The sequence below is a fragment of the Patagioenas fasciata genome, chromosome 3 (genome assembly GCF_037038585.1).
Source record: "Patagioenas fasciata isolate bPatFas1 chromosome 3, bPatFas1.hap1, whole genome shotgun sequence".
In the NCBI taxonomy this organism is placed as follows: domain Eukaryota; kingdom Metazoa; phylum Chordata; class Aves; order Columbiformes; family Columbidae; genus Patagioenas; species Patagioenas fasciata.
In genome coordinates this window covers 52,268,891-52,294,899 of record NC_092522.1, presented here as the reverse complement: position 1 = coordinate 52,294,899, position 26,009 = coordinate 52,268,891, and the positions used below count along the sequence as shown (strand labels likewise).

Genomic DNA, 26,009 nt, shown 5'->3' with positions numbered 1-26,009 from the left:
AAATCTTGGTCAAAAAGATTGGTGTTTGATCTAGGGGACAGATGTTATCATGAACAGTAACAGGCATGTGTCTTAGAAACTAATGAGTCAGGAAAAGAACTTTGCAAAAGATGCAGTGGTGTCCTGCTTTAATGAATGCTGAAGAATTTACCACCCATGGAAGGGGTCTAGGTCACCTTGAGAATTTGATGGTGCCCAGAAACAACATGAGAGGCAACAGGGACAGAATGAAACATAGGAGGTTCCATGTGAATATGAAGAAAATCTTATTTACTTTGAGGGTGCCAAAGGGAACAGGCTGCCCGGAAAGGCTGTGGAGTCTCCTTCTATTGAGACATTCAAGACTCGCCTGCACACATTCCTGTGCAATCTGCTCTGGGTGAACCTGCTTTAGCAGGTGGGTTGGACTAGATGATCTCCAGAGGTCCCTTCCAACCACAACCATTCTATGATTCTGTGATCTGAAACATAGGCATGAGGCACACACATGGCAGGGCATTGTGGTGATAAGGAACAGACTTCCCCTGGGTTCATCCAATTCGGATCATGGTTCAGGTATTTATCCAACCCCCTTTTATTTCTACAGGCTTTGATTTATTTGATTAACAATGTTGAGAATATAGGCTTTTCTCAGTTGTGACATAAGCACGGATGCATATGGGTATGAAAGCTAATAAACAATCTGGTAATTCCAACTGCCAAAAGAGCAGTTCTTCACAGATTTAGGAGGAAAACTGCAGAATGAAATATTTTTACTTTATCCCAAAGAGCCCTACAACATCAGCAGGGAAGCAACAGGCTGTGCTTTCCCTGCTGACCCAGCCAGGCTCTTCTCTCGCTGCACACAGCGTGGCTCGCTGTAGGTGGCAGCGTACGTCCTCCTCTCAGATAGCCTTCATCCCTGCTCAAGTTCTCATCTAACTCCTGAATTAAATGTTTCCAACATAAAGGGAGATCCAAGTGGGCAAATGTATCGTCCTTTCTCTGTCACTGTCCCCTAGAGTCATCAGCTCAAGTGACTTTCTGCTGCCTTGTTTAGTTCCCTGGGCTGGTGGTAGACGTCGCAGTGGGGCTCAGACACAGAATGTGAAAGTCAGGTCTAGCCTGCAGGGTGGCATTATATCACAGGCAAAATGTAAAAGCACTTAAGGCTTTATGTAAGCTCTCTGCCAGTTCTGGTAATGTTTCTATTAATCTCCAACATTTCCTGCATTAACAGGACCTTTCTTACTCATCACAAACATCTTGGGAGTGTAGTTTCTGCTTTCAGTCTGATCTGAAACTGTATTGGGCTGGCAACGTTTATGATTACAGACACTATACAAAATAGCCCACCATGAAAAATAGTTACACCTATTTTAAGTGCACCATATCCTGAAGAAAATCTGAATGCTTTGAATCTTGCAAGCATGATTACTCTTTTGGTTTAGAAATCGAACTGCTGTGGTGCCACAGAACATTTTTCACATATTTTGATAAAATTTAAACAGCTCATTCCAGTTTCTAAAATGAAACCCCAACCAAACAGCAACAAAATAACAAAGCAATTTGTCTTGACCATGGAGGATTTTTTGCTGAAAAAAAAATCTGCTTTGAATTGATACTGCCCCAGCAATTTAACAATTTCTCCTTCTGATGCTGGAAGGCTGGGATTTCTGTAACTTTTGGTATCATGGAAGGACCTTGTACAGAAAGATCATCCCATTTTTCTCTTCACAACTGAATACCAGATGAACATTGAATGGAGGACAGTTATGGGGAAGAAAAGATTGCTGAATGATATCAACTGAGAGACAGTGGTATTTGACAGTATAGATGAAGTATTGAAAGGCAATAGTTTTGTATTTTTCTTATAAGGACCATAACAAGGAGAGACAGACATTTGAAGTTGTGTATTGCAAAAACTAAAAGTGCTGATAATCACCACTCCAAGAAATAGACAGTTACCCAGGAAATTAACCTCTTTCTCCTTCATTGGAAGTAAGCAGCTATGAACATCTCATGGGTCAAGTATAGCAAACAGCCCAAACCATTCAAACAGCTGTGGGACCTAAACCCAGTCCCCTGGGGCTGCATGAAAGGAACAGCACTGCCAGCGATGCAGAGCCACCTCTCCCCATGCTTGGGGCAAGCTGTTTGGTTTTCACCCGTTTCCCTGTCTGTAGAAAATGGGAAAGCAGCCCTTTTCCTACATCCCTCATAACAGGGGGGATTGGTACAAGGAAAACCCAATAGGATACATGTTTCTTTATCTCAGTAAGTCAACAACAAAGCTCCTACTGAGTCCAGGGTGGTAAGGAATTAATTGATGGATTTTTGTTTTGAGTCTTATTCCTGAAATTAAGATTTCCCTCTTAAGTCTTATCCCATTCTGACACGGTGCACTAGAGGGGAAGCAGTCTGAGCAGAAGCAGCTGGAGAAAAAACAGTATTTATCCTGGTAATGAGCCAAAGCATTGTGTATGTCAGTCCAAGACAGACACTGGCTTCTGTCAGGAGAAAAACAACTGCCCTGACAAGACCAGGAATAGGAAAGATATGGTAACAGAGGCTGTGCAAGTGCCGGTAGCCTGGTTTGTGCCTTTCTCCTCTTGTAAAGGCAGCGAGGAGAAGGGAGGGAGGGAGGGAGGGAGGGAGGGAGGGAGGGAGGACTGCTTCCTAGGACACGCTCATTATTCACAGCTTTGAAATGCAATCCTACCTCAGGGGCGACAAAGTTGGCTGTGTAGCAGGGAGTCATGAGCAGCCCATTCTCCGCTCTCAGTTGCTTGGCAAACCCAAAGTCACAGATCCTGATGGAGTCTGGGTTTCCTGACTCATCCATGTAGAGGATATTACTTGGCTTGAGATCTCGGTGCACCACCTTAACGAGAAACCAGTGAGTAACAAGTGAGGAGAGGAGGTCAGGGAGCATCCAGAATTGGCTGCCATTTCTGGTCTGCTGGTTGAGGTAGGTCAAGAGCTCATGCTGAAAATATTTAAGTTTTGGAGAAAAGTTGCCTTGGGCAAATGAAGGGAAGAAAAAAAAAAGGTTAAAGTCTCTTAAAATCAGAAAGAACATGTTTTACATCCTCTGCTGGTGTATTAAGGTGGAGGCCGCTGCTCTGAGAGGGGACACTTTTCCCGAGGGTGGTCAGAGAGGGTTGCTGTACAAATACCTGGATGTCAGAGTGTCCTGGAACCTGATGGCCCTAAATATTCACCTGAAAGGAGGAAAATGTGTAAGGGTCTTCTTGTGACTGTCCATGTGAGTGGCTCACACCTGAAGGGAGGGATTATTTTTTTCCTCATTTCAAAATGTATTCAGAAAAATCCTCCCTGTAGGCATGCTACTTCAAGTAGCTGCATGGGAAAACAGCCTTTATTTCTTATAACAAGACTGAAAAACTATCATAAAAACATAAAAGCTCGAGTACAAAATGCACTTGTTTTAATCATGAAAGAGAAAAAGCAGCAAATATTTGACTAGTCATCCAAACTGCTTGTACCCAAAAAGCATAAAAAGAGAGATTTTCGAACTGCTGTATATAGAGAGCTTAGATTATAAAAGCCATCTCTTTAACAGCATGTCAGAAGTCTTTCCCATCAGCCGCTCAAACTGCCACTTCATATGGAAAGCTGAGCACTTGGTTTTCTACCTGCCTGCTGATTCAACTACGCTATTGGAAATTCTCTTAAAAGATCGGGTACTGCAACAATGACTGTGATAAAAAGTAAGCAAGTAATATCTCAACAAGGTACATGAACTTGAAAATCAGTGTAGTTTGGGAATGAAAACACCATTTCAAGACACTGCAGTTCATTTGCGAAACGGCTAAAAAGCCAATGACTCTATTTCACGAACAAAATGTAATTATAAATATCGAGATAGTTTGTATTTTTTTTTGGGGGGGTGGAAATGCATTTACATTTCAGAGAAGCAAAATCACAGCTATTTGTTTTTTCTAAAAGTCAGATTTTAAGAAAGTTGATGTGGATAGCCAAAGAAGCAATGCTTACGCCCTGAGAGTGCAGGTAGTCCACTGTTCTGGTGATGGTGCACAGCACAGCACTGGCCTCCCTCTCCGAGAAACACTTCTGTCGAAGAATGCGGTCCAGGAGCTCACCTCCCCGCATCAGCTCCATCACTAGGTACACATATTTCCCGTCATCATAGACCTGGAAGAGTAATAGAATAAATATATGTTTTGGACCCATCCACTTGGTAAAGGTTGGTCCTTTAATCACAGTGTCAGCTTGCTTGTGTGAGATGTTGCTAGAAGAAAATGTCAGCTAATACGTGGGAAATTTGCTTATTATGCTTGAAAACAAAAAAGGTGACAAAATGTCTTAGTCATCACTTTTTTCTTATGTCTGCAGCAACTTGCTGATTTGTCAACACAGAAATGTAGCTTTCTTGATCTGCTATCATGTCAGCAGAGCAGACCAAGCTGCTACAAGCAGCACCACTTCACACAGCCTGAAATGTCTGCTGGCTCTCACCCAAGCCTCCTTCTCAGTAGTGTTCTCTCTACAGGGTAACATTTGCCATTTCAAATATCAATATTTCCCTGTGACTCGTGATCAGCTAAATGAACTGTATTATACTGTCAGCCAAGACCTGTTTCCAGTGATATATAATTTATATTTGCAGTTCCGGTCAATACATGGTTGACATAAGCTGCAAGATGTATTTACCTTCAACATCAATTACAAGGGGTAAAAGACATTTTTTGTTTAAATTGGAAGACACCCATTTTCATGTCATAATCCTTTATCTGGACTGCAATAATATGTGGTGTTATAGTAATGAATGCTACATGTTTCTGGAAAGGAATATAGAACCTTTTTTGCACAGATTTTATTCTTTAACATTTAGGAATTAGGTGAGACTTGAGGGCACATTATTAGAAGTTTTTATATACTTCTCTAAGGCCTGAACCGTAACATGCTGGCCATTGACACCAGCAGGGTTTTGTTCTGTAAACTCTGAATGTGACACGGTGTGGACAATCCTAGGTGAGACTACAGGCAGCATAAGTAAAACACCTCTGATTGAAGGTCGTTACTGCATGTAAGCATAGTGAAGGCTATTCGTCATATGAAATGCTGAAGAAAGATACCTTCATGTCTTGTCAGGCTGCTTGAGTAGAAGGTAAATACTCCCTGACATTAAGACACTATTGGGGGAAACCCCAGTGACTTTGCGAGCTCTCCTCCTCCCGACAAAGCAGATACCACAGGCTGCAGGGGAAAGGCTGCTGCTCACAAAAGAGCATCCCCTGTCCTGCAGCACCACTGCATGTGCTCAGCAAGTTGCTCTGAAACACCCAGCTAGGGACATCTCACTTCCAAAAACTGCTGCAAAACCAAACACATTTTGTTGTTCTCCAGCACTGTGGGCCTCTGGTTTTATTTACAGTTGGTTAGACAGTAATTGGAGAATGTATAACCTGACCAGTCTTTCCAACTGCTATCCAGGAATCTGTTAAGTCACCTTTTTTCCTTTGGTTTCAATGGGTATGGCTTCAGCTCTGACCTTCAACTGAAGAGTCTTCCAGACATGGATGAGTAGGTGAGCCTAACCATAAGGTAAAAATCATTTAATGCTGAAGTGCTCAAAGACTACTCACATCTTTAAGAGTAATGATGTTTGGATGCTGTCCATATCGCAAGAGGATCTCAATTTCTTCAGAGGGGTCTCTCTTGCTCTTATCAATTATCTGGAATCAATGAAGCACAGTGTAGTAAGATACCAGCTAGCAACACTAAGCACAAACAAAACAATTTCTACAGTTTAAACAAATTAATATTTAAAATTATTCTATTAATCATTATTCTAGGAGATGACAACTCAAACCCTGTGCAAATGAGAGCTGTGCTGACTATATGCCAAAGCTAGATGGAACAGTAATTAGTTTAGGTTCTGAGGGGGTAGGCCCTCTTTTTAATGCTTACAGTTTTGTTTGCCTGAAAATAATGGCAGCTATAAGAAGTATCATATAGAAATTAAAAAAACTGGAGAGTTTTAAAATAATGAGTTTTAAAATTATTTCTTTGACATTAAAAAGGGTTACATTCATAGTATTGGCATATGTTTGTATATCTGCTGATTAATTAATAGAAGTGACTTATCAGGGAGTTGTCAGAAATGAAAATGTATATACATTTACTGTCAGGGCACATCTGAGTTGAAGCTATTCGAATCACTTGGCTCTTTGGACCATACTCTTGTAACGAGCAAGAGAGTGGCCAGAGTTTGCATTTGGCCATGTAACCAAACTCTGCCCATTCCTAAGCTAGAAAGAAATCTGTGCTATATATCACTTTCCTGTATTCAGCATTTTTTGCCTTATTAGAGAGTAGAGTGATACATGAAAACTTTTTAGTTTTATAGCAGCAGGTCTCAGAAAAACGTAACACCTGCTGCTTAGAGACCATCATAGAGCACACATTTAAAACTGCTGTTTGTAGGAAAGCAAATTTTCAAAAATCGCTTTTGTTAATGAGAATAAATGCCTGGCTGCTTTGTGTGCATTTTTTATGACTTAATTACGGTGATACACATTTAAGTACAGGTCTAGAATTTTATGCATCAGTTATGATAGTGCATACTTGAATATACATTAGAGGTTTCATAGTCATAATGACTGGCATGCATTTGCAATGATAATGATCGTCAGTAGTTTTCCATGGTTGAGGTATGCATTTGAAGGCGTATCAGTGATTTGATTCTGAATTAATAGCAGTATAGCACGTGAAAGTTCAACATGGAGCTGACACAAGCAGATGGCTGTTGTCCACATTTGAATAAACAAAGGAAACACCTCAAAAACAGGTGAGTGGAAAAAATTCTACTACCCATTTCCCCTTACCAGCTTCCTTGGCTAAGCTAATACAGCTGTTGTCACATTAATGGAGTTCCACACATATGCACCTGTTAAGATCTGCCTGCCTAGTACAAACCAGCAGTATCCAGTGTAGTAAGTATGACTACCACTTTGTGAAGTGCTACTATCACTATGGGACTGTAGCAAGCAATATATCCTAGATTCCTTTTCTGTTGCATTTTCTTGTGAAAGGAAACATCCAGAGCTGTGGAAAATTTTAAGCAACTATTAATAGTGCAGGACTATAAATATATATATACAGCCTAAAAAAATGCAAACCAAAAATAGTCTCAGCTATTGACACAAAACTCAAAATAACATAACCCGAAGCAGTCTGCTGCTGATTTAGTAGTGACAGCAGTATATGATACGTAATGCTTCTAATTCACAATATACTATATAAACATAGATCACAAGACAGTCCTTCTAGATATGCATGCTTTTTCCTTTAATGTGTGCATAAGCTGTAACACAGTGATTAAATGGACAAGCTGACCCAAACCAACAAATCACTGACAGATCTGTGAAGGGACCTGTCAACCGTCTCGGTCCCTGGGTAATCTGGTTGGACAGACCAGAACAAGATTTTTTCTGATGGTGTCCCTCTTCAGTGTGCCTGTGACTTACACTTGGCCCACAACTGATAAAGCAGTAAAGGAGATAGATGCTGCAATTTTAGCAGAAATCTCTCTTCAGTTCAGACCAGATGCAGTCTGCAAGGTTTCTTTTTTTACCTGCTGCAATGGCCACAGCAACCTCTTAAATATTCCCCACAGCTCCCTGGCGATACTCGATTCTCTTGGTCTTCCTCTTCAGAAAGTGTTTTGGTGTGCTGTTGAATCCATGCCAGACTTTCCAAAGACAAAAGCTGCCATGTCAGGGTGGTTTGCCTGGTGGTTGCTGCCTCATTTTGCACCCAGAGGTGTCTGCATCACAACATGAGGTGCTGCATCCCCAGAACGCATCAAAATTTTGCTCGAGCTTAGTGCCAAAATTAGCTGCAGTAACATGCAGGCCCAGTGCTCCTTATTGAACACAGGAGCTAAGGATGATATGTCATGGGCTTCTAGTGATACCTGTAAGTAGTTCTGAGATTTTCAAAAAGTATCAGATTAAATGAATTGAATTACTTCAGTGAAAAGACAGTGGTTTCACTAGACAGGTATTCAGTAAGTGGTTTTTGTGCAGCTGTACTTTCTGATTTTCCATGGGAGTGTTGCTGTATATAACATGGAGGAAAAGCATGGTCTGAACACCTTGTGCAGATGGAGCAGGAGAGGGGCAGGATGGGGACAGCCCTGGCACAACCACCTCTGCACACTCTCCCCATGCTCGCCAGCCAGCTGCTGCGATGCTCGGCCTCTTGCTGCACTTGTGCAATGACCACTTTCTTCTCCAAGCAGCAACACCCAGGCTGCTGGGCACAGAGTCCAAAATCACCGTGAACACCTCATCCACAATCCTACATGCTTATCTACACACACATCCCCCTTCCTGGAGTGGGTCAATACCAAGATTTATGAGGTGGCCTCGACTGTAATTTGAAAAGCATTCACTAAGTCAGACTTAGCAATTGCCAGAGAGGGTTAGGGAAGCATTACAAAGTCTAACCATGGTTGTACTCTGCCTCCTGGAAACAAACCAAGGTGGTCTTCTTGCTAATCCTTTCCAGGGCAGACCCGGAAAACATCTTCTGGCTCCTTGCGGTTGCACACCCACTGTACTGAGCTCTTGTGCCCCTGATGCCCTCCCAGGTTGGGGACAAGGATGTTCTTTACAGTGGGCTTTGACTAGCAGTGAACCACCACCAGAGGAGACACCCATACCAGGCACTTGGCTTTCCATTTCTGTGTTAATGTTTATTCCTCCTGCTCCTGCTTTGGACTTTAATTATCTTTAATTATTAAAGATGAGCTATATTGCTAGTCTACCGGTGTGTGTTTTAGCTTTGTCGACTGAATTCAACCAGGGCAAATTGTGTAGACTAGATAACGTATGCATCACTTCACACACAACCAATGTAGCAGTTAGGTATGGCCTTCAAATTAGTTTTAATACAACATCTCTCAGAGCTCTCTTTTCAGGCTTGCTCAGAAAGACCCCACAAGGACAGCCTGTTGTTGGCTGCCCTGCTCCAGTGAGGACCAAAGGCTCTGCATTGTTTCCTACCTATATACAGGAAGCTCCAATGCTAGAAAGAAAAAAGGCATTGAATGTTACAGATTTGGATGTGGGAACTGCCGTTGTCTCATCAGACTTCCTACCTGAGACCACACATGGCTACAGCATGGGGCATAGAGTCTGCTCTTGTTATTACAGATATTTTTTAAAAAATATTTTATTTTTATTTGCTATCTAGTAGCTTGCAAGCTCTGCTGGCAAGGTAAATACATCTATCTGAATTTGAGCTGGGCAATGACACTCTCAAACTCTGATTAAAAGCTGAGCAAAACTACGTAACTTCTAAATATTTGTTGTGGTAACAAAGAGCATTTGCCACTCTGGTCACTGTTTCCTCTGAGACATTTGTTTTTTAAATGAAGACAGACTCATCTCTATTCCTCTCTGTGACAGTCCATGAACCTCCTGCAGCTCTTCCTGTGCAAGGACTGATGTCTGTTCTTTAGGAAATGTGTTCTGATTTGGACTCAGCTAGAATGTATACACAAACACCCTTTGTTACAGAATTAAGGGAAGATTTTCTCTGCTACCAGTCCTGGGGCTTTAATGATGCTACTTTTCTATTTCTCTTTGTTGATGTGTGATGAAGAACAACTCAGAAAGCCATCGTAACTTAACTGAAAGTGTAACGAACTCTATTGTACTTCGGCAGAGAAGAGCTATGAAGCACAGGGGTCTTCTGTTGTCCTTCAGAAAAATAAGAAACTGAGCCATACAAAAAAGAGACTTTCCCCTATGTATTGGGCACCCAGGGATTGCTTAGAAACTCAGTTGTATTAAACAGCAGATGAAAAAATTCCAGAGTAAATGGACTCAGCCACTGTCATTTGTTCTAATAGGGTTCTTGTTTGTCTTTTTGCTATCACATCCTTTGTGTATTTCACTGACCAGCTGAAACAAAAGGTGCATTTTCTTCAGTGAAACTTAGGGTAAGAACCTCATGATATTTTAAAATGAGTTAAGCTCCATCAAAGGACAATACTGAACTCTTTCCCTATCAAGGAAGAAAGGATTAGGATAAAATATTTTCAAAATCCTAATTAATGCATCTGGCCATTTTTTTCAAGTCTTTTGCATGGAAAAAAAATCACCTGATTCTCCCTTACTAATGGGTTTTCAATGTCTTCAGCACTGCCAGGGTGGACTGATGAGTATAAAAGAGGGAATCAATACAGTTCTATGTGGGTGGAGCCTTGCTGAAATTGGTACAGCAGCTATACAGACAGTATATATTTATATTTGCTTGGTGCAGTTTTGTGAAGGTATTTGCGTGCCTCCAACTGTGTAGATAAATTTCTTCTTCTGGATCCAGTTATGCCATTAGCAGATGTTACAGCCCTCAGCTGTTTGATACCAGCCACCAGCTGGGACTTAGAGCCTTCACAGCCCTACCAAAGAAATGGTATGTGTGAACACTCTCTAATTTGCTTTGGGCAGAATTAGCCCTACTAATACAAATTGCCTTTTCAAACAGCTGAAATTAGCCTGGGTAACCTTGCATGAGGAGGATGGCTGTGTTTCTCACACAGAGTTCTCCATCACTACAGTTGTGAGATTGGAAAAAGGCAAGAGGTAGGAGGTGACAATTTAACTGTCTCTGCTGTCTGGAAAATGAACAGCCTAAAAGAAAGGGTGAGAGAAAAGTAGCAGAGTGAGAACGAAGACAGAAAAGAAACATGAGATGCCCTGATGGGACGAGCAGCGATATGGGCCTGAGGAGAAAGGACGCGGCTCTGGCCAGGTTAAACTGGAGCTGGTAGTGAGGAAACTGCTGTCTGGTGTTGGGTCTTCCTGTGCTGGGAGAAAGGACTTTGTGCATCTTTAATGAACAAAGATGATTGCATTTAAACATTTTCTTGGCTCTGACTTGATTTTTCCCCATAAGTGAAACAGGATGCAAAAGTTCTATCTAATCATCGGTTGAAATGGGCAATGGTAGCCATCTCCCTTCTTGGGAAAGTTGAATGTACCAAACACTGGCCCTCTGTTTTAACCCTTAACACTCTGGTGTGTGCCACTACCATGAACTGCAGCAAAAATTCTCTGTTTTATTTTAGTGGATTCATTCCACAACAAGAACCAGGAACATTGTGAAGCATTAAAGGTACACCCTGCAGCACAGGCACAGACAGAAAGTAGGTTGTGGGGCTTTGACTGAAGAGCTGTAGTGGGTCATGGTGAAAGGGCATGAGACACAGTTCTTTTTGCCCCCAGTCCCAAATGGGACCAGCATCTGCCTCAGCTTCAGCTGCCCCAAGTGACCTTTCCTGGCAGCTGAAACTGAGATTGAAGAGTGTGAACTGGGGCAGCAGAGCCCCTGGTACAGTCCTGATCTGCTGCTCTGGTTACAGCCACTGGAAATCCAGGAGGAGCTCAGCACAGACACCTGAGCACTGCGATACCTGAAGCGGCCACAGCTGAGGCTGTCAGTGTGTTTAGGCAGTGGGACTACATAAAGTTTTTGACCAGTACTAGGGAACTTTAGGTGGTTCAGTGGAAAAAAAGTATGAAAGATGAAGAGAGCTCTATACACTTTTTAAAGCTACTTTATTTTCTGTTATACTTTGAAGTATTCTCTCTTTCGAGTGTAAGCATGGACTAATCACGTTTAAGAGATTCATGTAATACAGTCTCATGTGATACTCCCTGTAGAAATCCTTTCCTTTTCCAGGAGAGGAAGGATGAGCAAAGGGAGAATTAATTTTGTGTCCCTTTGCACATTATGCCTACACCATATCTATGATATATTTGAAAATTCAGGGTAGCATTGGTGGAACTGATTATAGGTGGGATTTACATCTCTTCTGAAGAAAAGAGGTACAACAGTATGCAGAGATTTTAAACTGACAGTTTCGTCTACAATATTAATTCCAATCAAAGTGTCATGGAGAGAGAGAGAGTTCTGCAGTTCTGTGCTGCTGGAAAATGTACAGGTTTCCATTTCAGTAATATTTCCTTCTAAAAATAAGCCCTACTCATGCCAAGCATCTGTTTTAATTTGGTTCCTTTTTTGATGTCAAATTACTCAAGCTGGATGAAAATCACTGCAGAAAGGCTAAAATTATTTAAAAGGATATGGTATAATTTTACATTTAAGATGTCTCCAAGGACAGCTATTCCAAGTCTAATAGTTTCTGAGGGACTATTTGCTGTGCTATTAGTTTTGATTAGCTCCAGAAATTCATTCCCCTCATCCATACTTAAGTCTTGCAGAAAAATAGTGAAATGCATATTAGGAGAAACAGGCCTAATTAGCAATACTTTTCTGAAATAAGCACTGGCCACCAGATCAAGCTGTGCGGGTGAGACATTAAACTTTCTGCACGCAGATCATGCCCACTTGCTGCCACTGTTTGCTGACTTAGCACTCCTAAGCTGCCAACTGGAACTGTAGTACTTATTAATTAGCATTTGTACAGTAGCACATCTTTTCTAAGCACGCAGACACATTAACAAATTTCTTCCAATAGCATCTGTGAAACAGAGAAGCTCATTTTAGAGAGAAGGCTGCAATTTTGGAGGCAGAAGAGCCCAGTGGGAAAGGCTCCGCTCTGTGTTTTAATCTGCTCTGCTCAGCCCAAGCACACGTCCTTGGATCAGACTGATGGATTTTCAGTCCATAAAATGACCGCAGTGCTACTCCCACCTTCTTTTACAGAAAGCTTCAGGGATGGAAACAAGTATATCATATCCAGATCTTATAAAAGGGAAAAATTATTGCATCAATATGGAAGACAAATACAAGAAACAGAGTTTAAATGGCCCCAAAAGAGAAACATAGCCGCAGAGGACCACGTTCTGTCCAAAATACTTAGGTATTTGGCAAGCAAGCTAGAGAAGAGAAACATGATATTACTAAGCTGTAGGAAAACTGCTGCCTGATCCTAGGTCTCAGAAAAGATGTAGTTAGCAGTGAGAAATACCATCATCTCGCATTCTTCAGAAGCTCACCCATGCCAAGGAGAGAGGCCCTCTGAATTTCATGACCAAATGGGAAGGAGGCTGCAGGTATCTTTACACCAGAGGGCGTGTACAACCACTGCACATCTAAGATTTCCTCTGAAGCACAGTTTAAGGGGTGGTCTGCACATATTTCTGTATTTCTATCTGCCTCCTCTGTCGATTTTGTTGAGCCTTATGCAATGCCTTGATCTCATTTACCCAAAAAGCCATAAGCCAGCAATGGCTCTCACTGCCACAAACAAGCTTGCATTCAAATCAAAACAGCAGAAAAGTGAAGTTTTGCAGGTATTTAACTAAACTAAAATCTTAAACAATGAGGACAGCATACAAAGTATGCTATGTTGCTTCCTGCTGTGGTGAGTGAAATTGAACACAGTGGTCCTGGTCCAGTGTGGAAGTCAGGCCCTTTGATAAAGTTCTTTGGAAATGGAAAACCAAGAAAATCTTCAAAAATCCTCTCATGGATCAGACATAAGATCCTCATAGACAACTTTCTCCACCACTCCTTTGCTACTTCATCCACTTTACTGTAAAAAATTTTGTCTTTCCATCGTATCTAGAGGACACTCATCCATATGGTTTGTAATCACTCCTACCATATCCACCATGGATCCCAGTTGTAGTCTAGGGCTCTTCACGCTAGTTTCTTTGCAGAACACTCTGGAAAACAGCCCTCCCTGCAAATCCAAAGCAGCATGGAGATTTGTGCCTACATCTGTTCTGAAGCCTGTATCTCCCACATGGCACCCTGTAGCCTACTGAATCTGGTGCCACACTACCAGCTTCAGTATCCTTCAGACAGTGAAAAGCCATCTTTTAGTGAAGTGTCTAGACAACAGGATTTCCTGAATCCCAGCTTTATAAGTCAAATTTCATGGGAGAACATGTTAAGTGTTCTCTGTACTTTATCAAGGTAAGAAGAAGAAGGGGTCTTATACCTCTGACCCTGCATTCTGTAAGGCTATATTTCCACTAATATGACAGAGCCAACTTCTTTGGGTGTGAGGGGGAGGACGTCTCGGTCATCTCCTTGAAGAGTCTGTTTTACCAGCTGCTGTTACCATCAGATTTTTTTTTCCCTGAAACTCCTTTTTTAGCTTCAAGACACTCTGTCTTGTCTTGCTGTCTTTAGCAGCCAAATGGTTGTCATCCATCATTTATATCACCTTAGAGATATTTATAGATTTTGATCGCATCCCACTGGACTCTTGTCTGTCTTACATCATTTATATTTGTAGCTCTCTTGATAGAGCTTGCCTTGTAATTCTTGCATTTTTTCTGCTATAGATTTTCTCTATTTTGTTTATATTCTGTCTTAAACCATGGATACCAAAGTAGAACGTAGTCCCACAGGGTTTAGTAGCCCTACCCAAGTACAACAGGCAAAATTCACTTACTTATATGCATGCATGTTAGTAAGACAGAAATCTATAGATTTGTTTTTCAATTTTATTGATAAAACTAACCACACTAGCAACACATTTATGCCATGCTTGTCTGATGCTAGTATTCAAATCCTCTTATTTCCATCCTATGAATCAGTTGAGTCTATTGAACAGCTTAATTACCTATCATTCAGGGAATTAAAGAAGCTAGGAATGACATTTTTTGGGAAGACTGCAGTCAGAGATATTTTCTCAATAAAGTACTGGGAAGTGTCTTTCTGAATCATCAGTATGATCATGCAGAGGCAACATATATGCTCTTCACAGATAATTTGATAAACCATCTTGAGGAAGAGCAAGGACAGTTAGAGGTTTATGGAAGCACAGATATCACTTCTATTTCCCTTCAGTTGGGTATCAGGTTTTTTAATGAGGTCTTTTTACATCACATTATATTCTTCCTGATGCCATTTTTACCCCTGAGTGTGAGGTGTGATAGACTCATACTCATCCATGCAAACCTTATTGTGAGAGCCACCCAGCAAAGTCAAGAGGAGTTTGCATGACGAGGGATCGAATGAAATCTGAGAGAGGACCTCAGCATCTGATCCATGCCCACTCAGCCCATCCTTTCCCTTGCAGAGCCCTGTTACTGCTCTGCTCCAGCAGCAGGTAACTCCTGCTAAATTTCAAAGCTAAATTAAAAGGGATTGTATTCACCAGTGGCTCTGACCTGGAGATCTCTGCATATACCCTGGGGCCTGACTGCCCATGTTCTGGCACAGGCAGAGGGAGGAGAGGTGGGAGGAGCAGTGGACGGGCACCTGCCGGTGCTGACAAGCTGGCAGGCCCAGGGCCAAGAAATCTCAGGTTATCCAGCAAACTCTGCCTTGACTTGCCTGTTAAACTCCTGATGTATTTCTCCATGTTCCACCAGACACTAGGTACCTCCCAGACAAATAGAAATAGACACAAACCCTCGCCTGAAAATTTCAGTCTGTTTCACTTTAGAGGAAAGTCATCTTAGTGACTTTCTATGGTTAAAGAAAAACAAATCTCTCTAGATCTACAGACACCTTAACTGTTAAGGAGATTTGATGACTTTTGGATTGATTTTTAAAATATTTTTGGTTGGTTGGTTGGTTGGTGTTTGTTTGTTTTTCCCCTATTTCAATAAATAAAGCTACATGTGTTTGGGATTCCCATTTTCTTTAAAAGAGCTGCAAGAGAGTGTACCACACTGCAGTCAGTCTTAGAAGACTACCTTTTTTTTTTTTTTTTTTTGTTATTCATGCGTTCTGCATTTGGCACTAAACTCCTGATATAATCATACTATAGATTACAGAGAAAATGTTACAGAGCCAACCAAATACCAGTGTATAACCTTCTGCCTTCAGATTAGCATAATATTGTATCTGCTTACACCAACCACCTAAAACCAGCCAAACCAAGACCGCAAAGATAACTAGGAATGGAAAATGAAGTTTAAAGAAATTATGAAACAACTCTGGAATTCATACAGCTTTTGGTGACCAGGTCACTCACTGTTATTAACAAATAAATAGAGGTATAGAATAACTTTGATTACCCAGATCTGCTAAAAACAACTCTCACAAATTACTGACTTCTATTTATCCATGGCATGTTGGCATGACTTCTCCACTGGTACTGCATTTTTATAGCTAATTAAAATACACCTTCTCCCCAGTCTGCACATACCAAAACATGCTGAGATAGATGTACTTTCAGTGCTTCATAATTGCCAGAATTTTATATGAACTGTAGGATTTATTGGGACTCTAGCATAAACTAACCTGTATCCCAGGGGCAGAAACAGATTGCAAAATTTTGTTTTGCTCGCAGCTGTGGAATGCTGAGAGCCAAATAGTTGGGTAGCACATTACAGAGATAGGAAAAAGTAATGAAATACAATTGTTTTGAGATCCAAATTCCACTGTAATTTTGGCATCTGCAAAACTGGACTTCCTATTTGGGACTATCTCTGTTGTATGTTTTTGTTCTTCAAAGAAGGGAGAAAGGTATACCCTGTCCTTTTACCCAGTTCGCCCTGGCTCTAACAGCATGGAAGGAGTAAAAATCCATGAGACTTAACCAGTTAGTCTTTTGACCTGGAGAAGAAAATAACTGGCATCAAGCTGTTGAAGCTGGTACTGATACGACCCGTCTCTGCAACGTTTGCGTTATTGGGAGTAGAACAGACTACAGCAGCAGCAGTTTCTACTTGGCTGTTATCCACCAGTAATCTCTCCTGGGGTAATAAGTCAATCTAAACAGTGAAATCTTTAAAAAAAGGCGAATGCAATCATGTCCTTTGCAAACTTATTTAATCTGGCATCATTAAGAAGAACATCTGAAAATCCAGCTTGAAAGCTTCACTACAAATAGGGATCCAAGCCTGAAACTACTGCAACAGTTTTAAGTAAATAAAAAACTTTGGAATATACTAATTGCATCAAATCTCTGACAGGTTTTGAAAAATTTGATTCACCAAGAACTCTGAACTGTAGCATTTGCTTTGTTTACCAAGCAAGAGCTCTTAATCTGTTTAGGCTCCATTGCAGATTTTCTTCCATCCACAGAAATCCCTCCCATCTGCTCTAGCATCATTCTTTCATTTAATTGACTTACTTTCTCTAGATACTGATGTGACCAAAATAGTTTGATCTGATTTTCCTTTGCTTCTGACCTCACTGTTTATGCCCACGTGAAGCTTGTAACTGTGATTGACAATACCAGTTCCCTTTGCTATTAAAAATCATTATGCCTGCTGTAGTCAGGGTGAACAATGTTATAGCAGAAGAATCTGAAGCATGTTGGAGTCTTTCAGAGGAGAAATAATTTTTTTCCCATCTCTCTTCTTTCTGCCAGAGTCCTATAAAGCATTCAGAAGAATGAACAATATCCTCACTTGTATTTCATAACTTTATACTTTTTTTCACTTGGGAATGAGATGGAAACAAAGTCTAAGAGTAAAATTTTAAAAGTGCCTCAGAATATGTACATACAGTAGAATATGATACAAAGACTTGCTAAATCAACATCTACCTGCACTGACCCAGGTAGGTGGCTACTAGTTTCAGAGTAGACCTAGTTTGCAGGAAATCTGGCTGTCTACAAGGTTTTCTCTGGCATGGTATTGAAATGCTCTCAGAAGTGGAAATATAAGTATGGGCTCTTAAATATTGCATTTAGAAGCCTGAGGGCACATCTAAAATAGATTTAGAGCTTATTATTAGCATTTCATTTTTACAGATGACATGAAAGAAGAGGGAATAGGTTGCAAGAAAATTCTCTTCTTCTGCAGGTTCAGCGACTGGATTTGCAAAGGCAGTTAGATGCCTACAGGTGCAGAGAGGTGTCTAGGGGGACTTCCAAAAGCACCTCAGTGAGTGATGTGCCTAGTCTCACTGAACTCTGAAATCCCAGATCTGTTCAATGCTTTTACAACACCAGCAAAAAACTCCTTTGCACTGCTAGATATCTAATTATCTCTATAAGATGACCCCCAATTAGTTGCAGATGGCCAGCAAGACAAAAAGGGATAAAATGTTTTGCATCCAAATAAATATATTCTGCTTCTGGGGTAGGAAAGGTTTTGGTTTTCTGAGTGGATTTTCCATCTGCAGCCCCGACTCAAGCTACTGTGGCTCAGTACTCTGCTCTCTCAGTGTGGCGCCGCACAGGAATAGTAAATACGGCCTGGTGAGTGGCAGTCCCCATGGAGGGATTATTTACCCAGTGACATGACATGTGTCTTCCCGTGGTGATGCCCCCACATCATTTCCTTAACTCCTTCACTATTGCCACCTTCCCCTGGGGAGATGGGACGATGCTCTCTGATGTGTCAGCAGTTCATCTTAAAGAGGGAGCTTTTAATGAGGGAGTGCCAGGCAAATGGGGTTGATGCCTATCATACAAACTATCACTGCAGATATTTTTTCCCGTGAATGTTACGTATGAGGGAGCACTGAGAAAATTATACTTACTGAAAGAAATCAAAAGAGTCTAATTACAGTGGTTTTTATAGAGAGAGTTAAAGGATGCATGTCAAAAGGGACTGATATATAATTATGATAATATCAGTTGCAACTCCTGTGCTGTCTAATTACTTGAAATGGGTGGCATTGTGCAATGTTTATGAAAGCGGGCTACTTTGACAACAAAATTACATAATCTTAACAGGAAATAAAAATATAATTGAAAGGAAAGTAAAATGGTATTGGTATTGGTAGGAATAATAATCAAGGAGGCAGCACTCAATGCGCTAGAAAGACAGTACAAACAGAAACCCACTGTCTCCAGCCCCAAATCTGTGTTGCACATTTGACTCAGACTGTGTCAGAAATTGAAATACTGCGTATGTTGCCTAAATTGATACTCAAAATAAAGATATATCAGCATGACAAGAAAAGAGTTGTAAGAAATGGAGAAAGAAAGGAATAAAAAGAGGAAAGAGTAATAAAAATGGGAAAGAGCATAAACGTAGCAATCAAAGTGTTAAACTCTTCTGGAGTTTTGAGTGTCTCCAGCTGTTGAGTTTGCTCTGGATCCTGTGAGGTGCCACAAGCCCCCAGCTGCTGAGTAAGTGCTGGACTCTCTTGGATTCAGACATTCAGACACTTTGAGGACTGAGGTCTTTCTATTTTGGCTTCATGCTGGCTGTATAACATTGATAAAATTGTCAGCAATACTTGATATACGTAAATTATTAAAGTTATTACTTTAATTTAACGTAAGTTTTATTCATCACAGATGTAATTTAATCACACAGAACCCATGCCTACTATAACATGATGCCATCTGTTGACAAATGACCTGGACGCTGGAAAAATCTAATTTTTCTATTCATTAAAAATGAAAATCGTAGCATGTTCATGTGCATGCCCACAGACCTGCTGGTAGGTCCATGCTCCTAATCATAGAATAGCCTAGGAAAATCAACTGTTATTTGAACAGTAACATCAACAGCTTGTCAGCTATTAATGGTTTCCAGGTTTTTGTGGCCACCATGGGGAGACATCAAAACTTTACTGGACTTTCATGGATACTACATTATCATCAGTCTTCTAGTGGAAGGTAAGACTGTAAAAAAAGGCTTAATAATACTCTATTGACCACCAGCAGCTTATTTATCTCATAGACTGCAGTTTAGATCACTTCTTTCAGCTCTCATCATCTCATTTAATACCAAAGACACAATCTCATTTATAAGCTAAGTTTACATATATTTTCTAAAATTTTAAAGTAAGAAGAGTGGCAATTGGCTAGAACCCCTCGTTTACTGTAGGTTTGGTAAATACATTTCTCTATGTACTGATTTCAAGGATCTACTTTTTGTCTTAAGCTCATTTAAGCAATCTGTTCCCATTATATCATACAGAATGAAAGGATCTGACTTAACTGTTTATATATTTTTCAATTAATTATACTAATTCCTCATTTAATCCAATCTTGTCTCTTTTTGGTACGAGAACAAAAACATTAAATACTTTGCTGTTATATGAATGTTTTAATTGCTACACTTTTTTCTTCAAGAAAATGGAATGCTTGGAACTCTTCCTCTGAGCTGTAACCTCACAACCACTTGCCAGATACATTGGTCTGTTCTGCCCTCTGTAATAGCTGCATACCGTTTATTCAATATAATTTAATAGAGATTGTGACTTAGTCCACTAAGCATGATCTTCCAAAGCAGTTCTACTGAAGTTCTTCCCTATCAGAAAAGGTTCCCTCATACCTACAATCCTCGCAGCTTCCCAGCCTCTGTGGTTGCAGTGACTGTTTTATGTGGTGTTGCTTGACCAGCTCTGAAGTTCACTGACTTGTCTTTAATATCCCACTAAGTGCTACTGAATTAATACTTTAAAACTCTCCTGAAGATTGCCTTCTGCTCCTTTTTGTAGCATGTTGGTGTTGAAAGTCAAGAAGACAAAAGGTAATCTCAGTTTCTGAAGGTGATTGTGGTTTTCACTGACAAATCATCTAACAACAATAAAAAATGTCAGAACTAAATAACTTGAGAAAGAAGAATACAGTTCTGTTTCAATTTTGCAATCATTTTACATGTTATTTTTTTATTTATGATGATCCAATGTAGGATCTGTTAAAATGTTATATAGTTTACACAAAGAATGGCTGAAATGATTAGCAGGATTTCCACACAAGACCAATAAAGGTTTTTCCCATCCAGGAATTTTACTTAATGATATAAGTTGTGAGAAATAATAGAAGGCTTATCATGAAACCTGTCATCTTCCAAAAGAAAAAAAAATATCAATCAAGCAAAAAACCCCAATAAAGCCAAAACCAAGCAATGTCATCTCACAAGAAACAAGCCAACAAAATATCCCCTGACTGCACTGCTGCCCAGGCTGGTAGAACAGTCTCAACCACATTTCTGACACCTACCTTCTTACCTTCTTACTTTCACTGCAAACTTCACTTCTTTCTTACCTTCACTGCAAACTCTGTTTCTGTAGCTTTATGAACACATCTCTTGCACACAGAATAGGAGCCAATTCCTATGTCCTCTTTGATCTCATATCCATCTGTAAAGTGAATGTTGTTCCCATGTAACTGCTGTAGGGAAAGATGAAACAAGGTAATCAGGAAATGGGTATGTAAAAACAAGGACTAACTAGTCTTGGCTTAATAAAAGCAGTGCTTGATCTCATCTCCTTCACAGAACTCTCTTGTATCTAGCAGTTTTTCTAAGTTCAGTTAAAAGAATCTGAAGCTCTTTATCTTAACAAGTGTCTCCCCTCACTTTTTACCTTTTTCCAGTCTGTAAGACAGAGTTGTCTATGTAGAAGTAAAGGCAAAAAAAGAAGCGATTTTCTAAACTGTTTATGGGATGCAGATAACTGCCTCCTATTAGAAATTCAGAAGAAACTATGGGCCCAAATCCCCTGACAAAGCCACATATCTTGACAATATAAATTTATTTCTAATTACTAGGGGGCTAGATAACTTATAAACTACTAATAGCTTCACAGTCTTCAAGAACAGATATCCCACATATGAAGTGTGCCTCCAGAGCACTAGAGGTCTTGTCCAGGATACATTTAATTGTGATTTCTGTGTGAGAGAAAAGTTACTATTTTAAGCCAATTTAAATTTAAAAAGCATATTACTAGTGATAATAGCAGGAAAATACTTCAAAATTTCCAATTTTATTTATTGAAGGGTATGGAGTGAACTATGGCATCGTTAGTTCATAAGCCCTTCGGAAAACTTCTGGGCAGGTCGACTGGTTAGATGGTGAAACCCAAATCTGAGGCCTTGATGCAAATTCTACCCCAGGACTCAAGAAATGACCCACAGCTCTAAAAATCCTCTAGGATCCTCTGTCTAAAAATGTAACCTCACTAGCAAACTCCACACAGAACCTTCTAAATTATAATACATGCTTGTGTTAACATTTAATACATTTTCATAAAGGAAACCACAGGAATATATATAACATTTCTGGGATGTAATTGCTTGGGTAACATTTCGCTTACTGCCGCATAAGAGAATCTTTAAGAATATGAGATATTCCACTGTAAATTATTAAAATAGGGAAGAAAACTATTAAAACCTATGAAAACCACAGGCAGGGGCTCTTCCCTTGAGGTCTGTATGCCTCCAGGCTGTGGGCAGGAGACGAACTTTTTCTTTGTGGGAAAATTTGCTGCATCTTTGAGCAGTCCACTTCTTTCTCCTGATTCACTGTCCATCTCATTTATTGAGCCATTTGTAGCAATTCAGTTTTAGTTTAAATTGCAATGACTTGAAAGCATGTTGTAGAGGAATGGCAGCAAAGAACCAAGTGTTTGGCAAGTGTCCTTCCCCCACCAAGCCCCCCTGGGTTTTGTGAGTAGAGCTAGGCTCTTGTGCAAGAGCATCAGGAACATGGTGGCCTCTTACACTCAGGAGCTTGGGCTCTGTCTCTGTGGGAGCCTAAAGCATTGAGCCCCTTTGCTGTACTGTATAATCCAAGACAAAACTGTTGAGAATGACAGGCATTCACTGAAGAAACAACATTTTGATACCTGCCCCTTCTGCACAATTGAAATAGTCTTTCAGGTATTCAGAAGTACTTTTCATTTCAGTTGTGATAAGGTGCAATTCCTGTTTCCTTTGTGAAGGCTGTGGAGAATGTGAACTTAAAGATAAAAGCCTTGGGGAAAAGACTATAATTTTCCACCTCCTTCATGGTGTGTGTAAACATCTCCTACCTACGCTGGGTAGCAATGAAAATGCTGAGGCATTTTAAATACACTCTGCACATATGTATTTGCTCATCAAATGTGAAGTGTAACATCAGTATCAGTACCTGCACAATTGGATGGACGGTGATTTTGTGCACATCTTGCTGTGCAGGCTCCTGCACCAAGTTAGAGGCAACAAAGCTGAACCCTCTGAAAAGATGATGAGCATTGGCACTTGGAGGAACACCTGGGGAATCTGTAGGAGAGGTAAAAAATAGTCTCATGACCTGCACAGAAAATTAAGAAAGTAATAGCACAGCACCTGCAACAGAAAAAGTCATCCCTGACAGTTAAGAGCAGATCCTGCTGACCTGGCAGACACGTGTGAAAATAATCCATCTCCATATCAAGGCTGTGGTGTGCCTTCTCCATCCCTTTCCTCTGGATCTGAACAGTGCAATGGTATTATTTGCAAGGATCTCCCCTCTTGGATACAGAGGTTTTTTTCATAGCGCATGTTCATTCTTAGGCGAAGTAGTGCCTGTGGCAGGAGTTCACACAGAGAGAGAAGGCACAGGATGGAGAAGCTGGGAGAAAGATGGATGGTTCAAGGCAGGGCACCCCTTTGGCTTAGCAAAGGTTCTCCAACGAGTGGAAAAAAAACTGCAAGATGCTATATCTGTCCTTCGCAGCACACATTGAATACAAAAATTACAAAGGCTGAAGTGCTTTCTGGGTAATGTGATATGTTGTGTGGGTCAGGAGAATGTAGAGAAGATGGGACCTGAAGCAGGTGTAAAAGCATGATGCTCCAGTAGTGGTGGTTTGCCGCCTCGTAACAATCTTTCTGCAGCAGCTTTAGGAGCTGGGACCTATTCCAGGGAAGATGCTGGTTGACTTGTCCTCAGATGAACAAAATAGCTAGAACTGCTTTAACTAACCTTTGTGGAGATTTCCTCTCCACTCCTTCCCCTGACATGGCAAATCCAAGGCAGAGCCTTGAATTATTCTGCCTTTGGAACAAAATAACTAGAGAGCAGTTTGTCGTACCTACGCCACTGCTCAGTGAGAGTAACAGCCTGTCAAACCTAGAAGAGTTGCACTTAACTTAGAATTCTGAAAAGCTTTAAGGATATCTTTCTCCCCACTTATATTTTGTCCCATATATTTTCATAAGCATGAGTTGCATTGCAAGCCATCCCTGGGTAGCTGGCTGTGTATTATAGAAGATAACCAAGGGAGTGGAGCATCTCCCTTATGAGAAAACGCTGAGGGAGCTGGGTCTCTTTAGCTTGGAAAAGAGGAGACTGAAGGGTGACTTTATTAATGTTTACAAATATATAAAGGGTGAGTGTCACAAGGATGGAGCCAGGCTCTTCTCGGTGACAACCAATGGTAGGACAAGGGGTAATGGGTTCAAACTGGAACACAAGAGGTTCCACTTAAATTGAGAAGAAACTTCTTCTCAGCGAGGGTGACAGAACACTGGAACAGGTTGCGCAGGGGGGTGGTGGAGTCTCCTACTCTGGAGACATTCAAAACCCGCCTGGACACATTCCTCTGTAACCTCATCTGGGTGTTCCTGCTCCAGCAGGGGGATTGGACTAGATGATCTTTTGAGGTCCCTTCCAATCCCTAGCATTCTGTGATTCTGTGATTCTATAGTACTCAAATTTGCTCACCTTTTATTTGTTAATTTTTCATCCTGCTCCACCCCCCTCCACATTTCTTTCAGTGCAACATGTGGTTTACCATGATAAGGTTACAAAGCTGAGCTTCCTTTAGAAAGCTATCTCCCTGTATGACTGTGTGAACACCCAGTTTCACTAGAATAAATAAAATACATCCCCACTGGACCTTATATCTGACTCACCTCCCTACACCTTCAGCACCACCCATTAGTGTGAAGGGCAATGGCGTGGAACATGCAGTACTGCTTGAGGTCCTGAAAACATGCATTTCGTTGTGGGGGCATTCCCTGTATAAATCTATTGGTCAGCTGAACAGAGGATCTGAAACCAGAACATGGTAAAACCAAATTATCTGCTCAGAAATAAACAAAACTGAGACTGCAGCTAATTCTGTATCTCATTATAAAGCTGCGTCAGCCTGACAGGAGTCAGAAATAAACAGAGCAAGTCAGTCTTTGCTGCCAAGTATGTGGAGAAACTTGTCTTTTGGTAAAATGACATGGGCTATTTGTTTGTTTCAGTGTCTTGATGGGCACTCTCCTTGCAAATACATGGATGAATCACACCAGACCTCTTGCATCACTGGATACTTCTTACAATGGCATATATACAACAGTGATTTTCCAAGAGGAATTAATTAACAGGAAAGAATGTTTGTTTTAAAAGACAAATGACAATAATTCAAATCTGAACACTCCTGAACTTAGAAAGGATATGATCCAGCTCCAAGACATATTTGAAAATAATGGTTCCTTTATAATTCACTGCCAAGTCAACCAGGCTTCCATGCAGTGGGAGAGGGGCATCAGAACATGACTAACATATACTGGAGACAGGTGGATGTTCCAGTTGGACCCAAATAACCAGAATGTAATATTTTTATAGCTTGTGAAAGTGAGAACATCCTTGCCAAAGAAACTACAAACAAAGACTGCTAAAAGGTTTTGATTAGATACCACTATTTCATACCCCATGAAAGGAGGTTTGAGCCAGGCTTAGAGGTTTGGGCTAGTTTTTAGGAAAAGGCTGAAATGTATGATAAACCTGAACAAAAACTACAGGAAGTCTCAGCTCTGATTCATGTGCTATAATGAGGGTGTTTTTGTAATGAAGGTTCATATCTTTGACTCTCATTGCAAAAATTCTGGGCCAATTTGAGGGCTGAAGCTTGAAACCTTATACTTGGTTATTACAACAATACTATGTGATATTTACAGCACTTACCATCTTCGAAGTCTTTTACAATCAACAGTTAATTAAATGTTTACATTTTAGACCATGTAAATAGGTACTTCTTTACACAGGAATATCATAGACAGAAATGTAATGTAGCTTCTCCATTAAGGCAACATTATAACTGACGTTACTGACATTCTTGCTTTCAACTTGAAGTGTGGAAAGATGAGATGGTGTTGTGTGCAACAGTCACCTTCACAGATACACGGTGTTTCAAAAAGATGGGCCCAATTGAGAGATGTTCGGGACAAATTCAACTATCATCTCAGTGTTGTCCTTACAGCAGGTGGAAGGAACATAGAGCATTTATAAAAAGGTTACTAAAACTTGATAACTCATTAAACCATTTGTAAATTTTTCTCTAATTGTAACATGTTATAATTGTGAAATTGTGTCCATCTTTTTGAAACACTCTGTGTAATGCACAAAATGTGATATTCCTGTTAGGAAATAGAAACTATAGGATGACAT

At 40.5% G+C, this 26,009-nt stretch overlaps 1 protein-coding gene across 5 annotated transcripts in view; it reads right to left on the bottom strand.

The window, feature by feature from the left end:
• The window catches only part of RPS6KA2 (ribosomal protein S6 kinase A2), a 290,506-nt gene that overhangs the window by 8,430 nt on the left and 256,067 nt on the right, over positions 1–26,009 (bottom strand). For all 5 annotated transcript variants that reach the window (XM_071806355.1, XM_071806356.1, XM_071806357.1 and 2 more), the window contains 5 exons: positions 22,737–22,867; positions 20,873–20,998; positions 5,613–5,702; positions 4,000–4,158; positions 2,702–2,863 (listed from right to left, as the gene is read on the bottom strand). In XM_071806355.1, coding sequence (XP_071662456.1) covers positions 2,702–2,863; positions 4,000–4,158; positions 5,613–5,702; positions 20,873–20,998; positions 22,737–22,867 — 668 coding nt within the window. The remainder of the gene's footprint in view (positions 1–2,701; positions 2,864–3,999; positions 4,159–5,612; positions 5,703–20,872; positions 20,999–22,736; positions 22,868–26,009) is intronic.